Source organism: Meriones unguiculatus, chromosome 1 (genome assembly GCF_030254825.1).
Source record: "Meriones unguiculatus strain TT.TT164.6M chromosome 1, Bangor_MerUng_6.1, whole genome shotgun sequence".
NCBI classification, from domain to species: Eukaryota; Metazoa; Chordata; class Mammalia; order Rodentia; family Muridae; genus Meriones; species Meriones unguiculatus.
Genome location: NC_083349.1, coordinates 109,483,511 through 109,503,271, shown reverse-complemented (window position 1 = coordinate 109,503,271; position 19,761 = coordinate 109,483,511). Strand labels below are relative to the sequence as shown.

At 42.3% G+C, this 19,761-nt stretch overlaps 1 protein-coding gene across 1 annotated transcript in view; it reads left to right on the top strand.

The window, feature by feature from the left end:
- The window catches only part of Selenoi (selenoprotein I), a 44,234-nt gene extending 27,682 nt beyond the window's left edge, over positions 1-16,552 (top strand). Inside the window, exons 6-10 of the mRNA XM_021635439.2 lie at positions 537-645; positions 5,380-5,428; positions 7,616-7,796; positions 8,852-9,037; positions 10,098-16,552. Coding sequence (XP_021491114.1) covers positions 537-645; positions 5,380-5,428; positions 7,616-7,796; positions 8,852-9,037; positions 10,098-10,196 — 624 coding nt within the window. The 3' untranslated portion in view covers positions 10,197-16,552. The remainder of the gene's footprint in view (positions 1-536; positions 646-5,379; positions 5,429-7,615; positions 7,797-8,851; positions 9,038-10,097) is intronic.
- The last annotated feature ends 3,209 nt before the right edge of the window (positions 16,553-19,761 follow it).

Sequence of the window (19,761 nt, the reverse complement as noted above, 5' to 3'; positions counted from 1 at the left end):
CAATAAGAACTTTAAACATATTATAATGCCATTATGACATTAAAATTTAATAACTCCTTAATGCTATGATATATGGTTTATTTGGGATGACCTTTTTGGACCTACGGCCGAATTGTTGGCCCTTTGTCTTCTTCCTTGGGGACTTCAGTGAGTAGAGAGCCTTGTCTCATCGGATAGGCCTGTGTCATTCTCTGTGCCTTTGAGTCTCCGCTTCTTGTCGTTTGCCGTGAGACTCCAGTAGAGAACTCAGAAGCTGGAGTGTGTTCTAATAGAGGTTGGGCAAATCCAGTTACCCTGGGACTGAACCGGCTTGTGAACGGCCTTTGAAAGGCTCCGAGTGGTGACTAGTTGCTTGCGTTGCCTATACAGTGGCTGTTTGATGGCAATACTGGAGGGAGAAAGTCTGAAAGGCAGGAAGGTTTGCCATATAGCAGATTTAAGCACATTTTTTAGTAATCACTTTGATTAGACTTAATGATGAATGAAGGAGTTTTCAGTGGTTAATGCCGCTCTGTTCTGTCTGTGTTTTTTTCCAGACTATTTCTTTTGTCTACATAGTGACTGCGGTTGTGGGAGTTGAGGCCTGGTATGAACCTTTCCTGTTTAATTTCTTATATAGAGACCTATTCACTGCAATGATTATTGGTAAGAAGCTCCATGTCGAAGCCTGTTTTAACCATCACTTTGTTATCAAAAGCCAGTGTTTGACCATAGCAAGTGATAACACTCTTTCCTTGTTCTCCAGCAAGCAGAATAACCCTATGACCTTGTAAGAGTTCTACCAGATTGTTAACGAAAACGAGGTGTCTTTTGTTTTTGAACACCAAGCTTTCTAATCAGAATTACCGAAGTAATTACCGAAGTAATCACCACACGAGCTTGGTAAAGTTTATCCAGTTTAGTGTAGACTGTATTGGAGGATTTACAGTTAGTAGACATTTCAAGTTGAAACTCGTTAATTTGAAAGATTAAGACAGATGAATTATGGAGAATTATAATCTGTCTCTTATGTCACTGAACACTGAAGATAGTTGGTTGGATAACCATCTTTGTGTTCTGTCTGTGGCTCTCTAAGAAGGCAACCTTCATGGTAAACAGAAGCCAACCCACCCATCGCCAACCTTGTACCATCTCTCCTTTCATGGAGCCTCTTGTCCCGCCATCACCTCAGCCCCCAATTTTTTTTTTCTTCAGTTTTTTTTTTTTAAGGCAGGATTTTATGTAACCAAGGCTGGCCTTGAATTTCTGACCCTCCTGCCTCCGCCTCCCAAGGGATATGTATCCCCGTACCTGACTTGAATATCCATTAAAGCACATGGTTAATATTAAAAAAAAATCTCATATAGTAGATATTTATATATTTCTTTTTTAAACTTAACAAATATAAAACGTAGCAAAACTCCATAGGACAAGTTACCTGATTGAGAGATACACTAATGGTAGGAGAGGAAAAGCAACTGTTTCAAGTTTAAAAAAAGAAAAACAAAACCAAAACTTCTTTATGCAGATAAACATTTGATAGATAAAATAGAGGGGTTTTTATAAAATATGTAGCCCAGAAGCACAGAAAGGGTCTACTGCAGCATTCTTCAGTGTCTGAGCCTCAGCTCCTAGTTTAACAGGCTTCACCAGAAGGAAGAGGTAGAGTTGTGTTTAGATAAAACAGCAGATCAATAGCCTACATGTATGCCTTTTAATCTTTAGTGATTTTCCTATGACCCCCAAAATAATAACCTAAAATGCTTTGCTTTTTACTACTTTGCAAACCACTGGTGTTTCCCAAACTCAGTCAGCTGTCCTGTAGATACCTCCTTTGGCTAAATCAAAAGTTAACAGGGCCAACAGGACCACCTTAGGAAGCACACGAAGCCTAGTTGTCTCTAATACAGGTAGTGATGGGAGGGTTCAGGTATTGCGTGTCACTTCCGACTTAGTGTATGCTCTTCACCTAGCAGTACTGGAGACATTGATGACCCTTGTTTAGCCATTCATTCAGCAGACAGTAGAGGACGAAAGGTAGTCTTATGATTAAAAATAGCACATAAATTCAAAATGACAGTTGCAAATGGAATCTGATAACAAAGGTACCACTTTGTATTGTGACACCATTTCCAGATGCAATATACATCTAAGTTTTACTTCAACTTACAAGCACTGGATTTTCTTTTAAAATTTTTTTTATAGTTACAGAAAATGCTCATTATTAAAAAGTGAAAGCTATAAAGCAATATATTCAAAGAAGTATAGCTTTTATTCTACCTATTTTTTTCCAGTTAGCTACTCTTAGTTTTGTTTGTTATTTGTGAGTGTGTGTGTGTGTGTGTGTGTGTGTATGTGTGACCATGTGGGGTCAGAGGATGAAGCTCAGGTTGTCAGGCTGATGGTAAAGCAACTTTACCCACTAAGCCATCTCTCCAACCCTTTTCTTTTAATTTTTGGCTTAGACTTCCACTATTTCTTTATTATAAATAAGTGCATGCATCGTTTTATCGCCTTGTTTGCACTCCCCCCCCCCCCCCACACACACTTGGCATACCCACGGTAGTAGGTAAGGGTTCTCCTTCTCTTCTCCCAGCTTCCTGACCCTCTGTTGTCTGTCAGGAAGCTGAGTGTTTAGATTGTCGCCATGCTTTTGCTGTTGCACACATTGCTGTAGTAAATAGACTTGTGCATGTGTCTTTTTGTATTTTTTTTCTGGGCGAGTGTGGAAGAGATTCCTAAAGCAGCATTTTTAACGAAGGACAAGCCGTGCAGAGGTGTGTTGAATACTTCCGTATTCCGCTCTGTAGTGCTGATTTTGCATGCTTGTGAGCTGTTGTAAAAATGCTTGTTTATTCATAGTTTTGCAGTTGTATATTGTCAGTTTTGTTACCCTGGTGGCTAAGAAATTATATACTTGTATAGTTCCAATCTGCCTTTCTCATGAATGAGCTTTTCTAGGCTTAACAACTGTTTGTGTCTGCTTTTCTGTGTGATTTAAATACTCTAGCCCATTTCCCCCAATAGAATTGTTAATCACCTCTTTCTCTTAGAGGTACTTGTGTTTTGGGTGCATTAATCCTTTCAGTTGACTAATTATGATTTTCTCACATGTCTTTTTTGTTTTGTTTTGTTTTCAAGACAGGGTTTCTCTGTGTAGCCCTTGCCGTCCTGGAACTCTCTTTGTAGACTAGGCTGGCCTCAAACTCACGGAGATCTGCCTGCCTCTGCCTCCCAAGTGCTGGAATTAAAGGTGTGTGCCGCCATGCGTGGCTCACTTGTCTTCTTAAATTTCTCTTTAAGCTACTTTTTAACTTGGTGTTTTTGTTGTTTATTTGTATTTGTATTTTAACGGGTGCTTTGCTTACATATATGTCCGTGTACCATGTGTGTACCTTGTACTGTTGAAGCTAAAAGAGGGCACTGGATCCTGGATATGGGGTTATAGATAGGTGTGAGCCACACGTGGGAGCTGGGAACTAAATCTGGGTTCCCTAAAAGAGTTGCTAGTTCTCTTAACTGTTGAGTCATCTTTCAGCCCCATGTTGTATTTTTTAATTCTACGTGTATGAGTGTTTTGCTTGTACATGTATCTGTGCACCACAGAGGCCAAAAAGTGGTGTCAGATCCCCTAGAACTGGAATTACAGATGGGTATTAGCCACCATATGGGTGCTAAGAACTGAACCAGGTCCTCTGGAAGAGTAGACAGTGCTCCCAACAGCTGAGCCATCTCTCCAGTCTCCCATCTTGGTGATTTTTATTGAAGTTTCTATGTGATAAGTTAGAAATGTGAGAAATAGGGTTTGTTTTTTTTTTTAGCCACATTACCCTTAGATTGTATCTCATTTCACTTAATGCTTTTTTTATGAGTTCTCTGATAATCTATCTATCTATCTATCTACCTACCTACCTACCTATCTTTCTATCTATCTACCTATCTTTCTATCTATCTATCTATCACAGCTACTCCATTTTCTCTATTTTAAATTCTGGCCTTAAATTCTGGCAGTATCAAAAGTCAGGTCTGCATATATGGGTTTCGTCACTATTGTCCACTTGACATTTATTGTTTAATAGATAAGTCCTTAACAGTTCTTTATGGAACGTCAGATAAATTCCACCTAGAAGAAATAAAGACAGTCTTTCCCTTTGGCAACTTGCGTAGAACACAGAATGTGTACATGCTGACTGTGCTTAGAGCTGGTCCTCTCCCCCCACTAAGATACTGTCTGTTCTTGCTCATGAGAGCAAGTTTGTCCCGGCCCAGTTCAGTGACTCGGAGCTACAGGTATCACTGAGTTAATGACGTCAGTCTTAGCCAAAGCAGGAGAGCAGGTGGCACATGCTAGTGTGTGCCTGAACTTTCCCTTCCCCATGAGCACAAAACAAGAAAAAGACACTAGGAAAAACATCCTCCTCCAACCCGCTGACACTCAGCTGGGGCCTGCAGCTCAGAGGTGCTGATTTGTTCAGGCTCTGACTGGCCAGCTTCCAGAAGCTGTGGTTGACCCCTAAGAGAAGGATCCTCAGCTGGGTGTGGTAGTGCGGCTTCTAATTCTAGTACTGGGGTGCTGAGAGAGAAGAGACTGCGTGTGGCTGGCAGAGTGGGTGATGAATATGAGTTGATTGGCACATAAAGACTGGGACGCCCACTTAGTGGTGGCAGGAGGAGTCACAGTCACTCTGGAGTCAACCACGTCATCTTCAAAGTCAGAAGTGACACAGAACTTACCAGTAGGAATCTTGGTAGTTTTCAAGAGTATAGTTTCTGGGGACAGGATGAGCAGATGAATGTTAAGAACTGAAAGCACTAAAATGTAGCAAGTGATGGGTAAGCTGGGCGGTAGGCCCCCAGAATCAGTGGGTAGGGTTTCTTAGAATGCCCATGCATCAAAATAAACATGGCATGGATATAGTGGGGAGGAGAAAACGGAAGATTACTATAAGCAGGAAGCAAAGGAGTGTTATCTGCCCACCCCCTTTGTAGGAGCTCACGTAGATTTCCTCTTCTGGGTTCTGTTCCAGGTGTTTACATGTAACAATCCGTGCAGTTTTCAAACCCTATGTAGTTGAAACTGCTATTTTTCTGTTTCAAAAATTGAGAAAGCGAGGCACTGAAAGTTGAATTGCCTGGAGTATCGTGGTTCTGTGATAAGTTGATGGCAAACCAAAATGCAAGTCCAGGCTGGTTTCAGTCTGTGCTCTGATTCACGCAGCTGTCCTGCCACTCACTCTTTGCTTACAAATGCTGTTTAGAAAAGTAGTTTTGCTGTGGAAATAAACTTGAACTTGAAGACTACTGGCTCTAAAACACTGGGTATTTTGCATGGATGCAGTTATTGTAAAATAATAACTTTTGAATAATTGATTAAAGTAATTTAAATATTCTTTTTTTTAGGCTGTGCACTATGTGTGACTCTTCCAATGAGTTTATTAAACTTTTTTAGGTAAGTAATTTTTTTTAAGTTGCAGAGGCAAAAGAAAGAAAATCTAGCAGTGGTATAGCTAGCAGAATTTAAGGAACTGTTTATTTTTTTGTAATCTGGACATTTAAAAAAGGTTTTAAAAACCTATATTTCAGATCTAGAGTGAGAACATGATAATTGAGGTTATCTTTTGGCTGATGTAGTCAATTTAACTATACTATAAAATGCTCGGTTCTTTTGTTAAGGTTTTAGACTCAACAGTCTTCAAGTTTGTCACTTTTGTAAGTAAATTTATTCATGGTGAGGGGAGTACTTTCTTGTTAAATACTGATTTGTTCATTCTTTTAATGAAGGATAAAGGTTTAGTTAATGAGATCATAACACTTCTGGGTGGATAAGGACCAAAGTTTATGGTTGTATAGATAGATGTCTCTGCCTTTTGGGGAATGGTTTCTGAGGTGGGGAGGGTGGGTTCTCAGTTTTGATTTGTGCACATCCCATCTTACTGGCTACCCTGACTTTTGTCTTGTTTTGTTAAAATATATTTTGTTCTTTCATGTCTCAGTAATTTTGCTCTGGCTGTTTCCTCTGCCACTGTTATTTGTTCTTCCTACCATTCCTTTAGCGCTCAGATCTGTCTTACAGAATCTCAACCTGTGTCCAGACAAGTTCTGTACAGCTTCTGTTGTGGCTGGTGGCCATACATAGAAGTACACATGTTGAGCCAGGTGTAGTGCATACTCATAATCCAGGCACTTTGGAGGCAGAGGCTGAGGCTGAGGCCAGCCAGCCTGGGCTGTGTAATGAGTACCAGGTCTGCCAGGAGTACCCAGTATGATCCTGTCTTTAAAAATTAAAAAGAAGTAATGGCATTTAAAGTTTGTAAGCATACTGATCATTTGAGTCATTTGGTTGGGTCTCATACTGACCAAAGTAATGTGATCAATAACAAAACCAAGACTAGAATTTGGAGCGCTGTTCAGATGAGTGAACATGTTTGATTGCTCCCAGGGTACTTAGAGACACCAGGATGCACTGGCAGGCTCTCTTCAGGGCCTGTTGTGTGACACACGTCTAAATTTTTTATTATTTTATGTGGTGGGTATTTTGCTTGCATGTCTTTATACCACATGCATGCCTGTTGCCCAGAGAGACTGAAAGAGTGTTGGATCTTCTGGAACTGAAGTTGCAGATGGTTTTGAGCCTGTAGGTGCTGGGAACCAAACCTGGGTCCTCTGGAAGAAGAGTCAGGATTTTTAACCACTAAGCCAGTGGTTCTCAGCCTTCCTGATGCTGTAACTCTTTCATACAGTTCTTCATGTTGTGCTGACCCCAACCACAAAATTATATTGTTTCTACTTCATAACTGATTTCACTACTATTACGAATTGTAACGTAAATATCTGATATGCAGGATACGTGACTCCTTTGAAAGGGTTGTTCAAGCCCCCCAAAAGGTTGAGAACTGGTACTCTAAGCTATCTCTGCAGCCCCATCATTCCATTCTTAATACAGGTGCTGACCATTTGGTTTAAAAAGCAAGAAAGGGCATGACAGGACATTACTTTAATCCGAGCACTCTGGAGACAGAGGCAGATGGAGCCACATAGTGAGTTCAGGTCAGCCAGGACTGCATAGTGAAACTTTGTCTAAAAATAGAGAAGGGAAGGAAGAAATGGGAGCGAATGGAAGAGGGAAGGATCGATGGAGTTAGAACTTCAGTTGTAGTCCTGGCCCTGGTAGCAACTCTAAACTTAGAGCATTCCATCCTAACTTAGCTTGTCTTTTAGTTTATTCACTTTGTATCCTAGCTGTAGCCGCTCTTCCACCCCTCCCAATCCCACCTTCCCGCCCTCTTCTCCTCCCTTGCCCCTCCCCCAGTCCACTGATAGGGGAGGTCCTTCTCCCCTTCCATCTGAACCTAGTCTATCAGGTCTCATCAGGAGTGGCTTCTTTGTCTTCCTCTGTGGACTGGAAAGGCTGCTCCTCCCTCAGGTGGAGGTGATCAAAGAGCCAGCCCATGAGTTCATGTCAGAGATGGTCCCTGGTCCTATTATTGGGGAACCCTCTTGGATACTGAGCTGCCTTAAATGATGGTTCTCTGTGCCATAGGGTTGTAAGAGTACATGTGAAAGGAGTCTGGAGACAATAAATGTTAGGCATGTGTCTTACCTGTAACTATAACAGTGTTCTTTATTGACTTTTCAGAAGTTATAAAAGCAACACCCTGAAGCACAATTCCGTTTATGAAGCCATGGTCCCCTTCTTCTCTCCGTGTTTGCTCTTCACTTTGTCTACAGTGTGGATCCTTCAGTCGCCCTCAGACATTTTAGAAATACACCCTAGAGTATTCTACTTCATGGTTGGAACAGCTTTTGCCAATATCACAGTAAGGCTTTTTTGTTTGTTTTAGTTTGGTTTTTTTTTTTAGACGGGGTTTCTCTGTGTAGCCCTGACTGTCCTGGACTCGCTCTGTAGACTAGGCTGGTCTTGAACTCACAGAGATCCACCTGCATCTGCTTCCTGAGTATTGGGATCAAAGGCGTGCCACCATACTGGCTAAGACTTTATTTTTAAAAAATCGTATAAGCCAGATGTGGTAGCTTATGCCTATAATTCAAGGCCAGCTTGGGCAACATGAGAGCCTACTCAGAAAACAAAAATAGCAACAAAAAGGAATCAGAGCAGCTTTGAAAGGTGTTTGTTGCTGATCGGAGGTTGGAGGTCAGGGTTTGTGCTTCCTCTTCACTGCCATGAAGAAATAGAGTTATGTCAGGTCTTAGGAGGTTGTTTTGATATTATTCTTCACATAGTTTAGAATCTTAAAACTGGGAGATACTTGTACCTCAGCTTTTACCACACGGTGAAAAAATACCTTCTGAAGCATCTGTCTTAGTTCTTTCTGATCTCATGGCAAAGCACCTGACAGAAGCAACTTACTGAAGGGCTTATTTTGTTTTCTGCTTTGAGAAGGGAAACAGTTCACCAGGCGGGGGTGTCGTGTCAGGGCACATTATCTGTCACTTTGCAGTGAGGAGGGCACTGCTCGGCTCACTTCTTTCTTTTTATTCAGTCCAGGACTCCAGCGCATGGATAGTGCTCCCCACATACAGAGTGTGTCCTCCCTCCTCATTTAAACCTCTCTGGAAACTCCTCCACAGACACGCCCAGAGGTGTGTTTCTGAGATGATTCTAAATCAGTGATTTTGACAGTGGAGATGAACCAGCAAAACATCCTTACTACATTGCCACAGTCTCTTCTGATACGTCCCAAGATCTGGGCTTTAAGGGTGGGGCCAAGGGCCAGTTGGGTCCATGAGCAATTGAGAATTATTGAAAATAGATAAATTCTTGAAAGCTTCTTAAACGTAGAGGTGACTAGTTCTGAAAGTGCTTTGCTGATTAATACTCCCTCTTTTCCTCCCCTCTTCTTGCTTCTCCCAGTGTCAGCTAATCGTTTGCCAAATGAGCAGCACACGGTGCCCGACTTTGAACTGGCTGCTGCTTCCTCTCTTCTTGATTGTGGCAACAGTGATCGTAGGTGCAGTGTCCTCCCACGTTGAGAGTGCTCTTCTCTACACGCTCACAGCCGCCTTCACTCTGGCTCACATCCATTATGGAGTACAAGTGGTGAGTGATCGATCAAGCGCAGAGCAGAACTGCTTCTGTCTGCCTCTTGGGAATATAAAGGGACAGTGGAAAAGTGCAGAGGAGGGGCTGGAGAGATGGCTCAGAGGTTAAGAGCACTGGCTGTTCTACCAAAGGTCCTGAGTTCAATTCCCAGCAACCACATGGTGGCTCCCAACCATCTATAATGAGATCTGGTGCCCTGTTCTGATGTGAAGGCACACATTCGGGTATTGTATACATAATAAATAAATATAATAAAAAATAAATGTGTCCCTGACATCAGACACATTTGTAAAAAAAAAAAAAAAAAAAAAAGAAAGTGCAGAGGAGCATTGCTAGTGTCATTCTAGAAGTGTGGAGGATAGTTAAGTGGGATTTCAGGTACTGTTTGCTAATGATTATATTATAGCAACTACAAATGGTTTTTAAGTGAGTGATTATGGGGAATTAGTTCTTATTCTAAATCATTATATAAAGTTTTCTTATTGAGAAAACATTGTTCTATTCTTTTCATTATGTGGGACCAGTTAATCCCATCAGTTTCTTTCTTTGCCTCTTTAATCTGAGGACATTTTTATTGCCTGTTAATTTAATGTGGGGAAAACAAGTAACATTGGTTGAAAGTTCTCCTCTGCCCATTCCTTATCCTGTGAGAGACGGACTAAGGCAGCATCTTAGTGTGTCTATTGCTGTGAGAAACACCATAACCAGAAGCAACTCAGGAAGGAAAGGGTTCCTTTGAGCTCACAGTTCCGGATCAGAGCCCATTACCAAAGCAAGTCAGGGCAGGAGCCTGGAGGCAGGAACTACAGCTGGACATGGAGGAACACTGTTTACTAGTTTGCTCTCCATGGCTTGCTCAGTCTGATTCCTTATAGCACCCGTGACTGTCTGCCCAGGGGTCTCAGCACCCCATGAGAATGTGGTTGGGCAGACCCTTTCCTGTCTCTGGTGTTTTTTCCTGTGTCAGTAAAGCACTGTATGCAGAGGTTGAGCTCTGAGTATGCTCACAGAAGAATCAGGAATGTGTTTGTCATCGTCTTGTTTTGGTTTTCTGTAGGTGAAGCAGCTGAGCAACCATTTTCAGATTTACCCTTTCTCATTGAGGAAACCAAACTCAGATTGACTAGGAATGGAAGAAAAGAACATTGGCCTGTAACCTTCAGGAAGTACTGTAAATAGATGCTTGTAAATACTTCATCCATCACCATTGAACTAAACTGATCTGCTTGACAGACATGGGACCTCAGTGTGTGGTATGTGGACAACAGGAATGAAACATTATCTGAGCTTGTGGAATTGTGGACTTTCTAACTCCCAACTTTATTATTATTATTATTATTTTTTATGAAACCATGAGACATTTGGTTAAGCACAGTGCACATTAAACCAGCTAAATGTTCCTAGCTTCATGAATGAGTCCATGATATTTTGACTCATGCAGAGTTGAAGGTGATTTATGTTTAAAGTCCCCAAGGTGATACACAACACTAGTAACATTCAGGTAGCCACAGCATGTCTTAATATCTGATACTTTGTAATAGGTTGTTAGCTGTGGGAATGATAGCCCAAATCTAATAGAGAGGTGTCAAAAAAAAGCCTCTTCAGCCAGAGATGCAGAACAGTGCAGTTGCCAAATTCTGGTTGCTCTTCAGTGAACGGCCTTCTCCACCTGCTGTGGGAGGTTGTCTAGTATCCTGGCTCTTGTTATAGCTAAATCCCGATAAATGGCTTAATTTTCCTTTAGAGAGAAGTGTTCTGTTGATATTAGTATAGACTGGGTTATAATTACAGCTTACCATTGTAGCACGGCATTGTTTAATTGTGACATTTCCTCCTGTCAGCCGTGAGTTGCTGCGCTTGCTTGAGCAGTGGTTTTTAAGAAGGCATGGGATAGTCCCAATCTGCCGTACTTCCTTGTGAGAGGAAACACACACTGGAGTTAGGAATCTCAGAACTTCCCGGTGACCACGGTTAGCACCCTGACACTGTCTGTCTGTCTTTGCTTGCTTTCATTCTCTCCTGGGGGTGAGGTGCTATGGTTTTTAATCTCACAACAGGATAAAGCAGAGAGATAGCCTCTCTCCCCTAACTTGCCCACCTTTCAATTTAAAGAAAACTTTTGATATATATGCCTTACTGATTATTTACTTCCTTAATATGACTCAAAATAATTTTTGAGGTTTACTGACAACATAAAAAATCCCTTCAGCTGTATTGTGGTTATTTTGTAAATCACACCTTTTTATGAATGTGGATCTTTCTTTGGGCTTTATCTTTATTTAGTTTGGTGGTGGTGAGTTTTACTTGCTTATTTTATTTTCCACTGAATGAGGTTTGTGCTTAAATGAAGAGTGTGTCTTAAACCCTTTTTTTTTGGACAGGTTGCACTTGGATAAAATAGGCACCACTGTGTTGATATGTAATTAAATTCATAACTGTTATTTATCTGTGAATGTGACCATCCTTAAATATTGTAGCTCATTCCTTTTTGAATATCTCTCTGCTGCTTTGTAAAAAAATAACTAATTGATACTTCCCGTAAACACTTTTTAAATTCTAATCATTGTCATCCAGCTGTTGAAAATGAGTCCAGGATTTAACTCACAGTTCTGTGCTCAGTTTTCATTGTTTGTAGGGCTTACGTGTATTTGGGGACATTCTGTGACACAGAAAATGAAAGCAAAAATTGATGAGAAATTGCTGTGGGAAATGGGTAGTGATTCTGTGTCAATAAATTGCCATCATGGAGGTCAGAAAATGAGCCAGGTGTGTGTGGAGAGCTGCTCTGTGTACCTGCGCTCTGTAGAACAGAATTGGGTAACTTTGTTATAAGGTTTTTTGGCTAATCATTTTACTGTTTTCTTGACCTTGTACACAAGAATATTCATTTGTATAAGGGAATATAACTGATAAATATTTATAAAATAATGAATCTGGACCACAGGCTTTCTTCACCTTGTACAGTAGATTGAAGAATCATGTCCTAGAATTTTGAGGCTCTTTCTTCTTCTTCTTCAAAATGTGTTTGTCTTCTTTGTTGCATCAAGTGGATTTGAAAATGTTTTGTGCCTTTTGTTCTAGATTTTTTAAACATGTCTCTGTGATGGTAAAGAATTCTGTTAATAGTTTTGTTGACACTGTCTAATGGAAGAGGAGTAAAAGGTACTGCAAGCTGATGTACACTGTTTTGAGTGACTTGACTTCACAGCTCTTCCCAGGTGACAAGAGCTGCCTTTCAGGGAGCAGCATGGTGTTGGGAGCGTCCTCACACGCCTTCTGTGCTTGCTGGATAGAGGTCCTTACCCAAGCCTGGGGTTTGCCTCGTCATGCTCCTGGACCACGTTACAGACACCATTACAGACACCATTACAAGTTCCTTTTCAGGTTATTGTATGAAAAAGCCCTTTCAGGCTTGTCAGAAAATAATCTCCCAGTGTTTGAGAGGGCGTGGGATAGAAAAACATTAATAATATTTGGATAGAACCTGCCACTTGTGATCTTTCAATAATGTTTATGATCTTATTGCAGTGCGCTGTGTGCTTCCAAAAATAATAGTAGAATCTATAGGTTTTAGAGCAATAGAGTAACTTTGAAGTAAAAATATAACCATTCTTTCTTGGCATTTCAGTATCATGATTAAAATACTTTTAATTCCAGTTTTGAAAAGGAAATGGTGAGCATGGTTTAGGTGTCACAGTACCACAGCTAATATGCCATTTGTTCTCTCCTGAGGCATTGGGAAGGGAGGTGCACATCTGGGATTGGCACATGCTAAGCAGATGCCCAGAGCTGGCCGTGACTTGGAGCCTGAACATTAAGGGACTTTGTTGTTGTCAGAGGGGTTTCAGGAGGAACCTTGCTTCCTGAAACCACTTCAACTCCATGACCTATCGAGAGTAAAAAGGTAGTTTGGAGGTGTTTTAAGTCCAGGACTACTTTTCCCCTTTAAATTCTGACTTGAAACCTGCTTGCAATTCTTCCTGTCGGCTAGCCAACACCTAGGACAGAGAGCTCGCTGCGTCCTGGCTGGGTTGCAGCTGGATGTTGCCACCTTCAGATGGTTAATGCCTTATATTTCTTGGCCGGTGAAAGACTGCAACAATCCCAGAGAAGAAAGTAAAACCTGTGGGCTTACCGCTTCTGACTTTGGGTCTCTAAACTAGCCAGAAACAGATGGAGAAATTGAATTGATTGTGATTGATTGTTTGGGGTGGCCTTTTCTTGACTTCCTTGTTGTTTTATATAACAAAAATCTCAATTGTTCAATTTTACCAATAAAGACTCAGAATACAGGTGCTGGGGTAAAAAAGCCTGCTAGCACAGAGAGGCAGGGAAGGCTCCCAGCTGAACTGCCTCTTCAGCCAACGTCCAAAAAGAAGGAAGAGCTCCTTCAAACTGAATGCCCCTCCCTTCTACTTCCGGTGTGTCTCTCTATCCATCCTCCTGACTTCCTCTTACTCTCTGGTTCTTTCTTATGTTCACTCCCTGTCAGCTGGTTACTTACTGCATCTCTTGACTAATGGCTGACTTTAGTTAATCTTGTTTACAATATTCAAGCAGAAAGCTCTTGAATTAAAGATGTGTGCTAGGGCTGAGCCACACCACAACTAGAAACAGGGTTTCCAGTAAACAACACGATCTCAGGGTTTGCGGTGTGAACAAATATCCTGCAACACCTACTTCTGGGCTTGGTCAAGGCCTCTTTAGGAAATCTGTGACGTCAGAGCAGAAGTTTCTTTGTCCCATGAAATGTTTGAAGGCAACATGCCCTATCTCGAGCACTCACTGTGGGTCAGTAATCCTATTATAATTAGCTGTCCCTGCTCCAGCCTTCCAGAACGAGGGCTGTTACCTAGTGTGCTGCACCGAAGTTCTTTGATGTGCATTTAAAGTGACAGTCCCAACAGTCAATGGTGTTAACTAATCACTGAGAAACTTGAATGCGTGATGCTCTAGGAGTCTTAAAAAGGTAGTGTAAATGTCTGCTTTGCCTTTGCTAGTTGTGTAAGCCACATGGTTTGCAGATTTTAGGTGGTTTTTGCTTGTGTGTTTTGTTTTTAAATCATGTCTGACAGTGGTACAAATGACTGACCTCTCAACAGGCCATGGCTTCAGGGAATGCGGTGAATTGTGGCCATTCAGAGAAAGCAGTGACCTGTGTGCTTCTTTCTCACACGAGCCGTGGGAGTTGGACTTGCTGGCTGGTTTAGGTCCAGTGTTTGACAAACTAACTGTGACTTGCTTTTCTGTCCTGCGTGTTAGTAGTTGCTTTGCTCTTTCATAAACAGATGTCACGTGAGAGTACACCAGTGGCTTCTTGTCCATCTATCTTGTAAGCATGGATATGTTCTTTTTTTGTTTTTTAAGATTTATTAATTTATTTTATGTATATGAACACTTGTTTTCATGCACAGCAGAAAAGGGAATCAGAGTCCATTACAGATGGTTGTGAGCCACCATGTGGTTGCTGGGAATTGAACTCAGGACCTCTGGAAGAACAGCCAGTGCTCTTAACCGCTGAGCCATCCCTCCAGCCCAGAGACAGATTCTTTTTATAGATGTTTGGTAAGTTCACACTTAGGGTAGTAGGAGTTTTGCTATTTGGAGCCCTCCCACAGGCAGCCTGAGCAGGGAGGTTTTGTTCATTCAGTGAGGAAGGCTGGGTTCCCAGGATGGAAAGCGACACACGGAATGATTGTAGAGTATTTGACAAGAGCTTGGCTCTCTAGGAAAATACCTTTGGTTGGAACAGAAAGGTTGCTCTGGGCTTTTAGATTGTTCTTTTCCCTTTCAGAGAATCGTTCTTAGAAAGCTGGACCAAGTCAGAGGGTCTGGCAGTTTTGATGGCAGCTGGAGCGTGGCCACTGGGAGTCTAAAATAGAGAAGCCAGTGCCCTTTGAGCACAGTAAAACAAAATCAGAGATAGCACTGAATCCAGAAAGTGACTAAATACTGTGGGTGTTCTCTGTCACGCTGGCTGAGATCTTGTAAGCAGTTTCTTTGGGTAACAACCAAAGTAAGAATTGAATTGTGGCTTTTCATAAGCAGAAATAATCCTTCGTGAATGCTCACTTGTGATATTCTTGGTAGGCACTTTTTTTTATATCTAGAAGGAAGAACTCATGACCTGGAGCACGTTTATTTCATACTTGAGGTAGCTGAGTGGGTTACAGACGTGGCCTGTTTTAACTTGGCTGCATCACTGACCTGTTGGGCTTACTCCATCAATAGCCATGAGCACCAGAGCGACTCGCTGACTCCACTTTTCATGGTAACATTTGGATGTCAGTTATTTGGTTTAGGTCCTCATCAGAGCAGACATTTGAGAGACAAAAACTCAGTTATGTATAGTGATTAGCTCATTTCAAAATGTCCCAAGAAAGCAGAATTCAGTATAGAACTCTGAATTCTAGTTAAAAAAGAAAAAGAAAAAACAATACCCCCCGTCTTTGGGCAGAGTAGAAGACAATAGTGAGCAAGTCCTTTAAAGGAGAGACCTTTTCTTTCCTTCCTACCTTCCAGTGATCAAGAATGGATGATGGTTGAAGAAAAAGAAATTACTACTTTTTTGAGTAAGGTTTCATGTTCAACACTAAGACCGGGTGGCAAGAATTTAATTTGGTGCCTTTGTGAGCAGAAGCAAGAGTACAATTCCACTCCTTCCCAGGTACTCAACCCCTCCTCCCTCCCCGCAGGAGCCAGTGGAGGGTGTTTGCTGCAAAGAATGAAATAAAGACATCAGATCTTTCCTCTTTCAAGTGCTTCCCACTCTAGTTGACCTGCACAGGACCTGCTGTGTTAATACTTCATGTGCTCTGTACATACACACACTTAGTAGCACAGCTCTTGTCTGTGTACATACATGATGCCGTATCTATGTGGAGTTTATCCTTGATTCCCATCAGCCAGGTGGTAACCCTCATCAGACCGTTGCTTTGGGTGGACTTGGTGTGTCCATGGCCCACATCTAAAGCCACTTTCCTTCCTGGAGCCATAATCTTTCCCCTCCAGGTCACCTCAGGCCTTGAGAAAGCCCTCAGAGCATATCACTTTCCACTTCCTCTTCACCAGGGAACTTGTGGGCCAGAAAGACTGGTTTCAAGAATGCTGGCTACTATCTTCAGGGCTGAGGTTTCTGGGTCTGCCAGGCCCTGTTGGGGCCAGAGGGCAGCTTTGGGAGCAATGTGCCTGTGGACTCCATTGGAGAGATACTTGCTGAACTTTACTGGAATGTTCCAAGTCTTGTGATTCGATGTATAGTAGGATGCTTGGGGCGTTCGAATGTGATCTCTGCATTATCTGTGTTACTGTTCCCTGTTGCTATTCCATATAACCAAGACCTGACTGTTCCTTGTCACTGGATTCTAGAAGCCTTGACTGTTCAACTGGATTTATGTTCGTGTCTGCTGCTCTCGACTCCAAAAGTTAAAGCAGTGGGTTTTCGATTGTTTAATTCTTTATTGCTAAATATTTATTGTAATAAAAAAATAAATAATTTTTAAATCCTTTTAATTGTTTTCAAGTTGTTGTTTTTGTCCTTCCTTGGTAGATGCAAAAGGGAAAGTGCTGTAGTAAGAAGCAGTGTCCAAGCTGCTTGATGTGTGGAACCATTGGTCAACCATTGGTAAAGCACAATAGTAAAGGTCTTGTTTGTCTTTCTAAGATAAGAGTCTTACTTAGATCCAAAGTGACCTCTGATTTCTTACATCCTTGTTCCACCTGCCATTACTGGGATTGCAGGCGTGTGCACTATCAGGCCTGATTTACGTTGTGTTGACGATCCAACTGAATCGCATTGCTAGCCCTAAAAAGGGCGTCGTTGCTCTTTTTCTGGTTGTCGCTTGTTTGGGGTATAGAAAGGTCAGCTTGCTTTCAAAAACCACCCAAGTGTGACCTTCTTTAGCACCACACTGGGTATCACACTGGTGACAGCAGCACTTGATTCCCTGGGGACAGTGGAAATAATAAACACAAACTTTTTTTTTTTTTCAAGGCAGGGTCTCATGTAGCCCAGGCTGGCCTCAAATACTGTGTAGCTGAAGGTGACTTTGAACTTTTGGTCCTCTTGCCTTACCTCCTGGATGTTCTGAGTACAGGCATGCCCCCATAACCAGCTAAACTCTGTGTTGGGGCTTGAGCCAAGGGTTTTAAGTATGCTAGGCAGGCTCTCTACCAATTGATGTACATCCCTACCCTCTAGTTTAAGTTTAAAACAAAAACAAAAACAAAAAACCTTTCAGCTGTGTTCAAGCTCGATACAGCTCCTGGCTCTCTGGCTTCCTCCATTCCTTCATAATTTTTGAAAGATGCATTTATTGGCAGTAGGGCTATGCCCCCACCCACGTGTGGATGTCAGAGGATAGACTTTGGAATTTGCTTCTCTCTCAGTGTGGAGGGTCCCATGGATGGGACTCAAGTGGTCAGGCTTGGTGGCAAGCAAGCGCCATCATCCACTGAGCCATCTTCCTGGCCTGGCTCCTTCATTCATACTTTAAAGATAATACTAAAGAAGTTTTTAGGAAAAGAAATGAAATTGGATAAAGATTTCCTTCTGGGAATCTGATTAGTAAAATTTACACAAATTGGGATGCACAAATAAACCAAGAAGTTTCTAAAAGATGTGATAGATTTTCTGACATCCTCAAACTCCAGTTAAGGTTATTTGGGATGAACATACAGAAATAGAATCATATAATCAATGTGTTGTCCCACTCCCCCCACACACACACAAAATAAGAACCTAAGCAACTAGATATGGTGATACATTATCCCAGAGCTGGGGGACTGAGACAGGAGAATTATCCTGGACCTACAATGTGAGCGAATGCCAGGCTAGCCAGAGCTTCCCTACTTGTATCAACAGACAAAGCTCTGTGTGTGGTGGGGTAGGCGACTGTGGATTTAGTGGGTTCAGGTACACACTGCATAGCCAGCTGCCCACCCAGGTTAAGGCACATGGCCCTTAAAGGCAGCTCTCTGCACCATGATGGGGTTTGAAGATGTCCACTGATGTGTTGTCCTTGAAGAATGAGCAGTGGAAGTCCACGCAGGGACAGTGCCCATTACAAGACATCCTGTTCTGAGCTGAGATCAAAGAGCCCAAGGACTGCACTGTATCCTTGGCCGGGATGGGGATAACAAGAATGCCAGCGCCATGGTTCCTACTGTTCCTGAATTCAGCCTGTGATAACCAGAGACAAAGCCCTTTCTCCTTATTGCTATGGATTTTGTTGATACAGGGGTGACCATTTGGGCATCTAGGTCTTTCCTGAATTAGTCTCCAGACAGCTGTCAATCTGTTGTAGCAAGTTACCCCCCATAATTCCCAGCTATCCATTCGTCCCCCTTTCAGGTGATTAACAGATGAGCTGTCGCCAGCCATGAATGCACTGTCCCACATGATAGTCACAGACCGGTTAAATGTTCCCTATGTATTTTCCTTCTGTGGGTTTATAAGGCATTTCTCAGAACAGGCCCACCTTTGGAATCTACAGATACTAGATGCAGGTCAGTAGCAGGACTAACCCTTTGCCCCTTCCCTAAATCCCTCTCAGCTGTGACAGCTGTACTCTTGCCTGACTCTGTCACCGAAAGCAAAAACAAAAGACATGAGTAAGCTGACAGTTTTATCTTAGCCTCACCACATAGCCCAAGCTGGTCTTGAAATCAGGCCTGCCTTAGTTTCCCCGGTGCTGAAGTTACAGGCCCAAGCTTTCTTCCTAATTATGCCCCTTGTAAAGGTGTGTGTGTGTGTGTGTGTGTGTGTGAGAGAGAGAGGGGGGGGGAGGGAGGGAGGGAGGGAGGGAGAAGATGCCATGTCCCGTAGAGCTGGAGCTAGAGGCATTTGTGAGCCACTCAGTGTGAATGCTGGGAACTGAACTCAGGTCCTCTTGAAGAGCAAAAAGTGCTCTTCATGGTTGAGTCATCTCTCCTGTTGTTTTTTGCTTTTTTGAGATGGGAGGGGGGCAAGTCCAGAGCCTCACACATACTAGGCAAACTGTACCTCTTAACTTCCTTTTTAAAACAGCTGCCCCAGATATGGAGAAGAAAGGAGTCTTCTTCTTAATAGTGGTCAGTACCCAAACAACAGAAAAATGGGAGACACTATCTTCCCACACAAGAAGCTAGGCTGATACCCAGTGTGGGTATCTATGGCTTTGGGCCATTATTACCTAGTATTCTTACTGATCACTTGTCATGGGTCCGTTCCCCCCCCCTCCCACACACACACTATGTAGACCAAGATGGCCTTGAACTCCTAGAGAGCCTCCTGCCTCTGCCTCCTGAGTGCTGGGATTAAAGGCATGCACCACTGTGGTTTGGTGGTGGTGGTGGTGGTGGTGGTGTTTTTTGTTTTTTTAAGACATGATCTCATGTTCTCCCAGTCTCCCCTCTAACTCACTATATTGCCAGAGATGCTTTTGAACTTCTGAGTGTCCTCTGACTCTCAAGTTCTTAGGATTTTATGGTACTTTTGTTCTTTAATTTGTGCCCTGTGCAGCTCATTCCTGTTGACAATCTCATGATATCCTTGTCATGGCCAGAGCTAGCCAAATACATGTACAAGCACACACAGACATACAGCTTCATGAATGTTAGGGGCATGAGCCAGAACCTAAAAGAGCCTAGATCCTTAGGAAAGTTTAGTGCCTGAGGTTATAACAAAAGAGAGCTTTAGTAGAAGACCCTAAATCGTAGAAGCAGCTGCCCGTTTGCACCAT